Source organism: Eurytemora carolleeae, unplaced genomic scaffold (genome assembly GCF_000591075.1).
Source record: "Eurytemora carolleeae unplaced genomic scaffold, Eaff_2.0 scaffold560, whole genome shotgun sequence".
Taxonomy (NCBI): domain Eukaryota; kingdom Metazoa; phylum Arthropoda; class Copepoda; order Calanoida; family Temoridae; genus Eurytemora; species Eurytemora carolleeae.
Window position 1 is genome coordinate 5,723 of NW_019396449.1, and position 14,470 is coordinate 20,192.

The window sequence follows — 14,470 nt, forward strand, 5'->3', positions numbered from 1 at the left end:
CCCACCCCCTTCCGTAGCCTACCTCCCCCATGAGGGAGGGGAGCGTTAGGTTGAAAGAAATTGTTTTTTTATAATTTATGTATATATCCTTTTAATATTATTGAAATATTGATCATGAAAATTAATTTCTTTTAAATCTACAAATTGTACACCCCCCTTTTCAAGGAACGAGGGATGGAAACATTCTTGACTATAAACGGAACAGGGATGTTCTTAGTTCTTCGACTAAGAACACCAAGAACGGAACTGAAAGGAACGAGAACGGAGTGATTGGAAAAAAGGAACAAGAGCAGCTAGAAAAATCTAGCTGAAGGCCCTCGTTCTATTTGGGTGTTTATACGTTTTGAGAGTCGTGTTTTAATATTAAATAGAGACTACAAAAATTTTAACAAAAATTCTACAGTAAACTAACTAGTTGATTAGGAACAAGTTGAGAAAATGAAAATTAACTCTTATCATCGAAATAAATATATTATATTCATTTTAAATTTATTTTGGTCATTCAAAGTTTTTAAAATTTTTCCTTGTATTTTTTTCGGTTTTTTGAAAAAGTTGTATGTTGTGCAGCAGTATTATCAAGTACGCGCAAGTCGAAACAACAACACAACAAGTTTGGATTGAGCGGAGAAAATTGTCGTCTTTATACAGTAGATTTTCAATTAAGGATTCACATAAACCAAACTTTTAAGAAATGAGAGTAAATCGAAAAGTGTTCCTCCTACTTTTTTGTTCCTAAGCAACTTATTTGTTTACTGTAGATTTTTTGGACATTTTTTGTCGTTTGTATTTAATAATTAAAAAAAAACAATTCTCAAAACGTATCATCCAAAAAAAATGATTTTGAAAGTCGACTTTGCGATCAAACTCAGTAAATATATGTCGCAAAACGTTTAACATGTCTCAAATGAACCCTAAAACAATTGTCCATAATACTAAATAAACAGTTCAACCACAATACATTGCCGATCATTCCCTTTAAAAGAATAAATATTTGATCTAAACAATTTAACATATTATATTTAATGTTACAGGAAGAAAGGTTATATGTTTCCATCTCAAAAAAAAACATTAATAGATTAGAACTTAACTCAACGGAATTTTTCATCATAATTGCTGTGATATATACTTTCTGCAGACCATGTAAACATTGTTACAGAAAATGCAAAAAAATTAGAAAATTTCCTGAAACCTAAACTTAGGACCCTTTCTTGTGGTCACCAAAGGGTCCTCCATTGAGAAAATATGGAACTGCTTTAAAACCATGAGAAAACTAAGGATGGGAATTTTATTGAGTTAATCTCCCACATTTCCAAAAATAAAACGACAGATTTATATCTTTTTAAAAATTAAAAACAATGACAAAATTAAATGGCGAGTGTAATTATGGCAACCAGATTTACAGTCAATTATCAATCAATTAATCAACCAGACTTACAGTCTATTATCAACCAATTAATCAACCAGACTTACAGTCTATTATTAATCAATTAATCAACCAGACTTACAGTCTATTATCAATAAATTAATCAACCAGACTTACAGTCTATTATCAATCAATTAATCAACCAGACTTGCAGTCTATTATCAATCAATTAATCAACTAGACTTACAGTCTATTATCAATCAATTAATCAACCAGACTTACAGTCTATTGTCAATCAATTAATCAACCAGACTTAAAGTCTATTATCATTCAATTAATCAACCAGACTTACAGTCTATTATCATTCAATTAATCAACCAGACTTACAGTCTATTATCACCTACGCCTGCCTATTGTTTTACAATTATGTACAATTGGAAAAAGTTGATACTAAAATATTCTGAGTTATGGGGCGGTTTCCAACTGGATTTTAAAACATTTACTTTCACTCCTTATTCTTCAATATTTATTCATACTGATGATATTGATAATATTGATGATACTGATGATCCCATGAAAAGTGTGAAAATATTGAAATACCCACCCTGTAAGTAGTTCTTTATCTTTGCAATACAATTTTTTTCTTCCAAATTTATACAACAGCATGACAATTTATGTACTGTAAATCTGCATAAGTTCATGCATGTATCTATCTACAGTTGGACATATAAGTGGAATTTGCTTTAACAATCCTGAAAAATCTTAATATGATTTTTCAACCCAAACTGAGATTGTTTATAATCCTCTTTGAAACTTTAAGTAATTATACCTACAGTGATAACCAGAAAACTCTGAAATAGGAAGACGACTTTAAGAATCAAGTTATAACTTTAAAAGTCCAATGAGGGCAAGACACAGCAATTGTGCAATGTAAACAGACCCATTTTACTAAATTAGTGATTTAATAAGTATCAAGCAAATTATTTGCTTTCTAACAAAATCAAAAACACTTCAGTATTGGTGTAATGTCGTCTTCCTATTCCGTTGTTTTCTGGTTATGACTGTAGGGTACCTAGATATTGTTAGTCTATCAGTTCGAAACAGTTTACAATTTGTTCACAAACCATGTGCAAAATAAAAAATTCCAAAATAAAAAGTGTTTCTTAATACAATCTAATTATTATGCGGTACATTTATTTAGCATTATCAACAAAAAAAAATAAACAAAATTAATTACAATAAAATAGTTTAGCATTTCTTGTCCGGTTTGCGTGCATAAAACAAATCTCATCGGGGGATTGTTTTAGATTCAGTCTAAAGTTTACAGCTCAAAGCTCTTCATGTAGGTTTCAGCAGATCTTCCACAAGGACTCTCCGGAGAATAAGAAGGTGTGTTGGCTACAGCATCAAGGAAAGCAATACCAGCGGCTTGGTTGGCTTTTGCTTCAGATTTACCACTGAGATAAGCATCAAAATATGCTTCAGCGGCCACTGCACAAACAGGGTCAAGTTTATTGTTGTCTCCGCTAATAGACTCATCAATGAAGGTCATCATTGCAAGGGCATTCGGCTGGCTAGGCTTGCTTTTCAACTGTGAAGCATACATTTTTGTGGCAGCAGCACAAGCGCTGTCAGCTGGAAGAGTGGCTCCGCTCCTGTATTCTTTGAAGAAAGCTTGGGCGGCCTTGAGGTTAGCTGTCAGTTCAGAATCTCCAGCTTTATGTGCATCAAAGAAGGCTTTGGATGCAGCAGCACAGACTGGATCATAAATTCTCTTTCCTCCATTCTTGATCATGTGATCAATAAAGCTGATCATACCTTCAGCGTTGGGGCCACTTGGTGCTTTAGGAAGAGCAGAATAGTATCCCTTGGTAGCAGCAACACAGGGAGAGTCTGCTGGAATATTTAGGCCATCATTGTAAGCAGTCAAAAAGGCCTCAGCAGCAGCAAGGTTTGCTTTGGTTTCGGAAACTCCATTTTTATATGCATCCCAGAAAGCTTTTGTTGAAGCAGCACACACTGGGTCTGGCACTCTTTCTCCGTCTTTGATCATTTTGTCCATAAATGCTTCCATGGCAGCCTTGTTGGGTCCAGATGGAGGATTAGGGATGTTAGCATAATAAGCTCTGGTAGCAGCAGCACATGGGGAATCAGCTGGAAGTGATGATCCCTTGGCAAATTCCTCAAAAAATGATTCAGCTGCAGCAAGATTGGATTCAAGCTCCCCTTTTCCATCCTTCCATGCACTCCAATAGCCTCGAGTTGCAGCAGCACATACTGGATCTGGAGTACGGGTTCCATTTCCAACCATCTGGTTCATAAATGCTACCATGGCAGCCTTGTTAGCAGGACTAGGAGGGTTTGGGATGTTTTCCAAATATGCCATAGCAGAAGCAGCACATGGGGAATCAGCAGGGACAGAAGAACCTTTAGAAAATTCATCAAAAAATCCTTCAGCAGCAGCCAAGTTAGATTTTAGTTCCCCCATGCCAGCCTTCCATGCATTAAAGTATGCCTTTGCAGAGGATGCACAAACAGGATCTGCAGTTCTCTTTGATCCATCAGTTATCATTTTGTTCATAAAAGCTTCCATGGCAGCTTGATTGGCAGGGCTTGGGAGCTTCTCAGTTGCCTTCCAGTATGCCCTGGTTGCGGCAGCGCAAGGTGAGTCATTGGGAATTGTTGACCCCTTCATAAACTCTTCAAAGAAAGCTTCTCCAGCAGCAAGATTGGCCTCAAGTTCAGATCCTCCAGTCTTATATGCTTTCCAGAAACCCTGTGTTGCTGCAGCACACACTGGATCAGGAGTTCTCTCGCCATCAGCAATCATTTTATCCATAAATGCTTCCATAGCAGCCTTGTTAGGTCCAGATGGAGGGTTGGGAATGTTGGCATAATATGCTCTAGTGGCAGCAGCACAGGGAGAGTTTACAGGAATGTTTGAACCTTTGGCAAATTCATGGAAAAATCCTTCAGCAGCTGCAAGGTTGGCACTTAACTCATCATCTCCATTTTTGTAGGCATCCCAGTAAGAACGTAGAGATGCAGCACAGACAGGATCAGGGGTTCTTTCTCCATCAGCAATCATGTGGTCCATAAAAGCTTCCATTGCAGCCTTGTTGGCTGGACTAGGAGGGGTAGGAATGTTTTCATAGTAAGCACGAGTAGCAGCTGCACATGGTGAATCAGCAGGAATCTTGGATCCCTTCATGAACTCATCAAAGAAGGCTTCTCCAGCAGCAAGAGTTGCACTAAGTTCATCTCCATTACTTTTCCAGGCACCCCAAAATGCTTGGGCAGACTTTGCACATACAGGATCAGACTGTCTTGGTCCATCAGCAATCATTTTATCCATAAAAGCTTTCATAGCTGCTTTGTTAGGTGGGCTTGGGGCATTGGGAAGATTATTCATGTAAGCAAGAGCAGATGAAGCACATGGAGAGTCAGCTGGAATAGTTGAACCTTTTGCAAACTCTACAAAGAAAGCTTCTGCAGCAGCAAGATTAGCCTCAACTTCAGAAGCTCCAGCTTTGTAAGATTTGAAATAAGCCTTGGCTGAACCAGCACACACAGGGTCAGGCATTCTTTTCCCATCCTTGATCATTTTGTCCATAAATGCAGCCATAGCAGCCTTATTGGCTGGACTTGGGGGATTTGGAATATTATCATAGTAAGCTCTGGTTGCAGCAGCGCATGGAGAATCTACAGGAACTGTGGAACCAGCAGCAAATTCTTCAAGGAAAACCTCAGCAGCAGCTAGGTTTGAGGTCAGCTCATCATTTCCAGCCTCATAGGATTGCCAGAAGGCTTCAGTTGATCTCCAGCAAATAGGATCTTGTTCAAACTTCTGGGAAGAAAATGCTTTGTCAATAAATGCAATCATAGCAGCAGCATTTGAAGGAGATGGCTTCTTCTGTAGAGCATTGAAATACGCTTTTGTGGCAGTGGCGCATGCAGGATCTCTCAATTCTTCTCCAGCTTTAGCTTTGGCAAAAAGAGCCTCAGCAAAACTCTTTGCAGCAATGAGATTAGCATCAGTGTGAGACTTTCCATCAAGAATTGCTTTGACATAGTCAACTCCAGAAACAGCACAAGGGTTACCAGATTGAAGGCCAGGGAAGTTGTTCATAAAAGCAAGAGCAGAGTTTAAAACTGGATCAACTCCATCCTTCTCAGCTTGTCTCCATGCTACAACAGATGCTTCACATGCACTTCCAGCTGCTGGTTTTAATCCTTTGTTATGTGCAAGAATGAAGGCTCTAGTAGCTTCAGCATTGGCCTGTTCAGCTGTGGCATTGTGCAGAATCATCTCCAGATATGCCTCTGTGGCAACAGCACAGATATCATCCCCTGCTACTTGCTTCATGTACTCGAAAGCTGCAGCAGCAGAAGGAGAAGAGGCATCTCTTGCAGCCTGTATCCTGTTGTCCTTTACCATTGGTGTATTGAGTGCTCTTTGTACATAAGGTTCAGGATCAATGTAATCTGGAGAAGAAGCCTTTTGTTTTGCAAGCCTGGGTAAATTGCCTGGTCCTAAAGCTTGCTTGTATCCATTAAAGTGTGGAGAGTAATGAACTGCTCGCATACGATCCCATTGAGGAGCAGTGGATCCTAACCCTAATAGGGCAGAGATCACCTAAAATAAGAAATGTGTTAAACAAGTAATATTGGGCTCTAATACAAAATTGAATAGACTTAATATTATTGGTGACAATGACAAGAATAATTTTTTCTTTTAAATTTCATATAAATCAAATAATATTAAATCAAATAACTTTTTTTTTTGCATTTACAGGGTGCTAGAATTAGAAATGCCTATATTGGTGTACAATGCAGAAGGTATAACGCCAAAAATGGTACGAAAGGGCTAAGATATCAGAAACAGAATTCTTTTATAAATGTTTGTTGCTATTTATTTGATATGTTAAAAGATTTATTTAAATACAGTGAAACCCTTAATAACGAATACATAGAAAGAATTCGTCAAATGTCGTATTCTTCACTTTCTGATAATGGAATGTTGCAGATATTTAGTTTTTTAATTAAATGATTATATGGAACTCTTTAAAACTGTTCCCGAATATTCATGGCTATTTATTTATTTTCGTAAATACTGAAATTTACGTAACATGGTATAAAACTCATTGAAAAATTGTCAAGACGACATTTGATAAATTCTTCCAATGTATTCGTTAGTAAGGGTTTTACTGTAATTTTAATCTTTAACCAACTGAATTATCCTATCAGACGACATTTCCTTCTTAGTATAGATTGTTTTCCATCACATATTTAGGTATGCGCATGGAGACTAAATATATCTTGTTGAGAACATAATTGAAAGAAGGTGGGGCCCAAATAGACTATTGTCGAATCCTAATGGATTAGCTAAAAAGATCAAAATCCAGAGATTACCCATTTACCCAAATACAGAGGGAACCACAGTCCGAATTTAGTGAATTTAAGCCGCGTCTAAAATCCCCTTAAAACCGGTTTCAATTGAGCGCCGGCTTAAATCTTGAAGCATTGAATACGATTTTAAATGGAATCAACCATATTTGAGTTTCAACTTAAATTTCAGTCACGGCTTAAATTCTTTAATTTCAGCCTCAGGAATCATGGAGTTCTCGTTGCCTCATTATTTATTTTAATCAAATAAAGAATTAATCTAATAGTTTTCAGGGTGTAATCGGTCGCAGGAAAAAAATTGCTTGCTGAAACCTTAAATCGTACATTGATAACCAGAACACTGTAGAATAGGAAGACGACATTAAAGCAAAAATTAATTTTATTTGATTATTTGATTATTAAAAGCAAATAGTCTTATTGGTAACTTATTAATTAACTTGTTCAGGAAATTCTTTTTACATCCCACAATTAGGGGTTTTTATGTTCATTATACTATTTTAAGTCTTAAATTGAGCCTTCTTACTATTCCAGAGTTTTCTGGTTATCACTGTTCTTGAAAGTAAGAAAGCAAAATAAAGTTGCATTTCATTTAAGTTTAAAAGGGTTGGTTCCACATAATTAAAATAATTTGAAGTTTAATCCTCTACAAATTTGGAAATGAACATTTGCCTCAAACTTTAATTTTAAATTTCTATGTATTTGCATCTTTATTGTCAAACCATTTGATATTTTCTACTTTGGCTAATTGATACTTTGAAATAGCAAAGGTCTACTACATCAAATAGCAAAGGTCTACTACATCAAATAGCAAAGGTCTACTACATCAGATATCAAAGGTCTACTACATCAAATATCAAAGGTCTACTACATCAAATGGCAAAGGTCTACTACATCAAATAGCAAAGGTCTACTACATCAAATAGCAAAGGTCTACTACATCAAATATCAAAGGTCTACTACATCAAATATCACAGGTCTACTACATCAAATATCAAAGGTCTACTACATCAAATGGCAAAGGTCTACTACATCAAATAGCAAAGGTTTACTACTTCAAATGGCAAAGGTCTACTACTTCAAATGGCAAAGGTCTACTACATCAAATATCAAAGGTCTACTACATCAAATATCAAAGGTCTACTACATCAAATATCAAAGATATAAAGACTCAAGGAGAAAATTAGAATTGAAGCAAATGTTTAGTTCTTTGTTCTTTAGATGGGTTTTGTAAAATGTTTACTCTGCCAGGAGAAATGATCTAATCCAAGACAAAATTTTGTTAATAAATGAATGATTTAATGATTAAATGATACAACTGTAAACTTTGTTTCATTTCAAGTACCAAGCAGACTTTTAAGTACTAGAGAAAGCTTTCAGTACACCTACAGACTCTATAAGGCCAAACGGGAAAATGAAGTTTTAGAAGCAATCTTATAGTGGATGCAAAGGAATTGAAGGTTTGCCACACACTCACATTTTCTAATCCCTATATCTTTAAAACCTTTGCACCACCAGTTTGCAAAGATATAGGGATTAGCAAATTTGAGTTTGTGACAAAGACTCAATTCTTTTTCAAATATGTAAAACTTTTAAAGATTTTGGAGTTTCTTGGACCAAAAATCCTGATTGTTTAAAAACAGATTTGAAGAAACTGGAAAACTTACCACAAAGGTGCTGCTGATCATTCTTGGGTCTTGAGTTGGATTTAGTCGGTAGGATGTTGATATCTCAAACTCCTAGGACTGAATGATGATGTTCTCCTCATCCCCAATATTTATACTTGTCTTGACCCTACACATTTTCTAATAATGTGGGGGTGGGGATGGTGGGGGTCAGGGATAGTTAGAAATGGGCATCGTTTTTTTAACAAACGAAATTTTTGAGAACAAACGAAATTTTTTGTAAAAAATGGTGTCGTTAAGAAAAAAACGGACACTGGGCGAACGAAAACGATCGTTCAGAGAAATAAAAAAAATTACTGAAACGAACTATTTAAAATTGGTCCAACGAACTTGAAAAATCGATCGTTTTTTTACTAAAGGAATGAATTTTTTACAAGATTAGAAAAAAAACCATATCCTATTACTGAACAAACGATTTTTTTCGATTATATGTTTAAAAAACTATCGTTTTTTTATTGAACAAACGATTTTACCGAAAAATCGTTCAGTGAGAAAACTAACGAAATAGATGGAAAATGAACGATAATTTTGAAAACGAACTAAATCAATTTTTTGAACGATTGAAACAAAAATAACGAAACGATTAACGAACAAAAAAAAGTCGAACATGTCCATCTCTAGGGATAATTCTGAAAGTGTTCGGTGGAGGGGGGGGGGGGCTTAAAGGGATGGGTCATTCCTGCGTTAATGCATGGGAGAGTAGAGGAATTATTATATCAGATTGTAATACTAATACAATAATTTAAAATAAGATTAAAGTATTATAGGTTTAAATATTCTAATACACATGGAATTACAAATTTTGCATCATCTATAGGAATGTTAGGGGTTGATGACAGATTTTAATGAAAAGTTTAATGAAAACAAAAAATCTTGTTTTTATACCAATAAAACTGTTGAATAGGAAGAGGATTCTGATTACTCCAATTCTTCCCATGCTCATGAATTACAACAAGTGTGCAGTTTACACAGACCAATTTCAGTTAATATGTTTACAGGCTAAAGGCAAAAGATTTGTTTTAAAACATCATGAATGTCGACTTTCTATCCTGGAGTTTGATGGGTTCCGCTGAACTTTAACTTAAGGGTAACACGATTCATGGTATTTATTTCTAAAATGAAACTAATGGCCAAAAACATAAAATAATGGCATGTTGGATTCACAACAGCCCTTTACTTAATTTTACTTTTGCATGTTAAAGAATTATAATGAGATGCAATGTTTGTAAATTTAAAAATAGATTTTTTTCAAATGTGTTTTTTACAATATTATGACTATGCTTTCAAAAAAATTTTATTTTTTCATTTCATTTTTTTCTAAATTCAAGTAAAACATTTTCAACTGTGTTTGGTTAAAGAATAAAAGTAAAAAAGCAAAATTAGCAGAATTGGGTTTTGGGGTAGGACGATGCCGCGGGGGGGGGGGGGGAGGATCATGTCCTCTTAGGTAAAGGTGTATTTTTTGCATTAAGAACAAATCCAAATAGAAGGTAAATAAAGTCTTTTTCTTATTAACTTTTCTTGATCTGATAGAAAGCTAGCAGACTCTGGAGAAAGTTGGAGAAAGCCGGGTTTGAAGGTAAAGCAGACAGTTTGTAGTCAACAACAGTAAACAATTCCAACTGTACAAATCCGAATTAGTTAAAAGTGTTCTCAGATTCCACAACTTCAAAGTAGGAAATATATTTTGATGTTTTCATTTCATTATAAACAGTTCTTAAGTTCTGGTTTTCAGCTGGGTTTAAACAAATATACAAATATACAAATATACACATTAAACTTTATTGGTACTTTATTGGTACATTGAGAGACGAATGTACGGAATTTACACTGATATTTCCTTATATTCAGAACTCCCTGCAAGTGCAACTGTTAACAGGTTTTGCTCATTGCAAAATCATTTAATAAGCCCTTAGAGGACTATTTTCAAAGCAGAAGATTTAATTCAATCTAGAAATCGTCATATTTGAGAGTTTCAGGTCATCTTTACAGTCTCATCCTTTGTGGAAAACCCTGTACATATCTTTACCAAACAGTTTTTTTCTTTGTAGTAGCTCTTTAATAAAAAAGAAGTTTTGTTTGAAAAGATTTTAATTTTACATGGAATATACTTTAGTTTTGCGTGAATATACTTTAGTTTTGAGTGAATAATTGTAACGTAAGTTAATTGATGTGGCAATGAAAGGAAATTGTATTTAATCCACAACGACCCATATAACAAGTCTTTCTAAGGTATAATTTATTTTAGATTACAGTGAGAACCAAAAAAAAGTGGAACTCTCAATTTATCAAAAACGGGTCATGGATTGTGTTATAGTTTGCAAGCAAACTGTTTATAAAAAAGTTTCCTGAATATACAGGGTTACCCACCAAGGATCAGACTGTAAAGACGACCTGAAACTCTCAAAATATGACGATTTCTAGGTTGAATTAAATCTTCTGCCTTTAATAAAGTCTTTTAAGTGCTCATTTAATGATTTAGCAAAGAGTGAAACCTGTTTACAGGTGCAAGGAATCATAAATATAAGAAAACAGAAAGTGTAAATTCTGTACAATCGTCTCTGAAGTCTCATCCTTTGTGGGTAACCATGTATTTAGAAACAAAGAAGTTGCAACACTAACAAATCCTTTCCGACAATTCCAAAAAAATGACATTTAATTCAACAGTTTTCTGGTTCTCAATCAATCAATCAATCAATCAATAAGACAGAATAATAATGAGTCAAATAAATAAAATACAGTAATTACAAAATGGGAATTTATAGATTTCAAAAACTTTTGCGGGATTTACATCTAAAGAAAGGAAGAATATATTAAGATAAATAATTTGTAAAGTACATTAAAAATTGTATATAACATTTAGTATTTAATCTACAATGTATGTATTGTATAGTATAATTGCCTTGTGATTATATTTGAATACAGCAAGAATGTACCTTAATTGACCCAAATGAGATACGTTTTGTAAATTGTTTGATCCTTGTTTCTCAGACCAATTTTTAACATTCAAGTGGGCCGGGGGATTGTGACAGTTTGGACTAGATTAGATGCACCTGCTTGGTGGATTAGATTGGTTTAGACCAGATTGGTTTAGACCAGATTGGTTTAGACCAGATTGGTTTGGACCAGATTGGTTTTGACCAGATTGGTTTAGGACATATTGCTTAAGACCAGATTTGTTTGGAACATATTGGTTTAGACTAGATTGATTTGAATTTATAGATTTGTTCGATAAACGTGAAAACGACTGAACCGATTGGTATTTTTTGTGGTATATACTTGACCCAAAGAAAGATTTATGGGTGAGGTGGTCAAAATGGAATAAATACTGCCAAGTAAAAATATTGATTTTTAAAATTTATTTAATTTTTTTGTTTCAAAAGAAAAATTGTGACTAGAAAGCCCAAAGCAAAGTGTTACTATAGATAATGACGCATGAACCGCCCTAAAAGAAGAAAGTTCCAAACCGTGCCTATGTTCCAAACCTAACGAATTATTATGCACGACGAGAACTACAAAGAACACTATTTACTTATTTTCTTAAATTTAAACTGTGAGCTGTCGTTAATTTTTTAATAATTACCCCGGATACCATTTTAGAAACAGTTCAAGGGTTTCCAAAGGGTTTTGAAAATATTTAACAATTCAAAATAAAACGCACTTTCATTATTTAAAAAATAGCATGTATCAAATTAAAGTTTATGCAGACGGTTTTTACTTCTCGATTTAAATAAAAAAATAACAACAATTAAAAATGAAAAGGAGAGAGAGGATTTAGACCAGCTTTTGAGCAACCTATCAACCCTTAACCGGGATTATAAACCTTAGATCAACTTATCGACCCTTAATTGGGATTATAAACCTCAGATCAACTTATCAACCCTTAACCGGGATTATAAACCTCAGATCAACTTATCAACCCTTAACCGGGATTATAAACCTTAGATCAACCTATCGACCCTTAATTGGGATTATAAACCTCAGATCAACTTATCAACCCTTATCCGGGATTATAAATCTCAGATCAACTTATGAACCCTTAATCGGGATATCAAACTTAGATCAACCTATCGACCCTTAACTGGGATTATCAACCTTAGATCAACCAATGAACCCTTAATCGGGATATCAATCTTAGATCAACCTATAAACCCTTAACCGGGATTATCAACCTTAGATCAACCTATCAACCCTTTACTAGGATTATCAACTTTAGGTCAACCTCGAGGGCCCTTTGTTCTTCTACAATGTTTTCTCTCATAATTTGTTAAGTATGTTTGATACCAAAGACAATAATCAAAATATTTTCAGCAAAATATTTGTTTAACGAAATAAACTGCGAAAAGTCTTTTATGTCTAATACAGTATATAAAAGCCGACATTCATAACTATTTTCCATCTGTCATGTTTCATGGGACATGATTTTGTTTTTGAATAAATGAATTAACACAAATAGATTTTAGTGAACTGTTCTATACTGTTCTATATAACTGTTCTATACTGTTCGAGACATAAACTAGACGTTCGCGTTATGCACGTTAGATGTTATGCACAAACGTTTTTTTTTGGATTTTGATTGCTAAATTTTAATCTTTTTTTGTTGCCTATAAAACATGAACCCTGCAACAAAATGTTGTATTATGTATAACAACACTAATCCCGCTCTATAATGTATTTACTTATATGAGCACAGAGCTTCATTGTTTAGTTAATAAAGTACGAACTAAAGGAGAAATTGTATTCTTTCTTGCATGAGGATACGCTTATTCATATTATGCTTCTTAAAACTTGTTTTATTATTGCTCTAACCTTTGAAGATACGAAAATTCAAGGTCAAACATTCCAAAACTTGCAATTTGTCCCATTAAACTTAACAACCTGTACAGTGAAACCTACAGGGTGTCCCAGGAAACATGACAGTTGTTGAATTGTTTTGAATGTCTTCTTCCTTATATTATATTGGATATTAAAGACATTTTGCCTGTCATTTTGTTAAAAACATCTTTTTCTCAAATAGGTTTTACTCCGAAATCAATTTTGCAATAAGATAATTGGCATACAATATTTTTTATCATTCTCTTAACTAATTATGGAAGAAGACATTTTAAACTATTAACTAACTTTCATGTTTCGTGGGACACCCTGTATGAAACTGTGAAATAGGAAGACGACTTTTAAGCAAAAGTTATTAATTTAAAAAGTCCAATGAACATGAAATGCATAAAATTTCCAGTGTACAGTGTACATAGACCTTTTTCAGTTGATACGTTGATTTTTAATTTTCATAATACTGGTAAAACTATTTCCTTTATAACAACTCCTTTTCCACTAATAATTCCTAAAAAGTCGTCTTCCTTATCCATAATTTTACAGGTCTCATTGTTAAAGTTTATATAGTATATTATTATTAGTAAACGGTAGTAAGTGTACAGTACAGCTAACTGAGCGTAAAATGAAACGTGTACCATTTTGGACTTGTAACTATAACGAAAGGATGGTAGAAAACTATCATCCCCCCTGGTAGATATATTTAAATGTTGTTATGAAGAATAGCCTGAAATTCAACTTAAGTAATGTTATGGTATAGTATACTGCACAATTGTTGGGTTTAATGTTTATTGAATTTTTTAAATTATAACCTGAGTATGACAGTAGTCTTCATATTCCATAGTTGTAATGGACACTTTCTACATATTCCATAGTTGTAATGGACACTTTCTACATATTCCATAGTTGTAATTGACCCTTTCACTGGACATGGCCGTCTTTTAATTGTCATATTGATAGGGGCACTCAAAATTTTTAAAATGATTCTTTTTGAATAGAAATTGTTTAATTGTTGATTTTTTTGTTTGTTACTAATGTCCCGCAATTGTCAAAAAAGTTTCATGAAAACATTAAAAAAGATATTTTCATTGCTTTTTGCTAGAAACATATATCATTATATTTTCTTTTCTATGTATGCTGCTTGCATCTTTATTTATATATTATGATTTTTTTTTTTTTTTGGGGGGGGGGG

At 34.0% G+C, this 14,470-nt stretch overlaps 1 protein-coding gene across 1 annotated transcript; it reads right to left on the reverse strand.

Moving 5' to 3' along the window:
* Window positions 1-2,537: 2,537 nt before the first annotated feature.
* LOC111703512 (uncharacterized) lies at window positions 2,538-8,502 on the reverse strand. Its single transcript, XM_023475469.1, has 2 exons — window positions 8,434-8,502; window positions 2,538-5,999 (listed from the first exon to the last, which is right to left on the reverse strand). Exons 1-2 carry the CDS (start codon window positions 8,452-8,454, stop codon window positions 2,685-2,687), a joined length of 3,336 nt encoding a protein of 1,111 aa, XP_023331237.1. The 5' UTR covers window positions 8,455-8,502; the 3' UTR covers window positions 2,538-2,684.
* Between the last annotated feature and the right edge of the window lie 5,968 nt (window positions 8,503-14,470).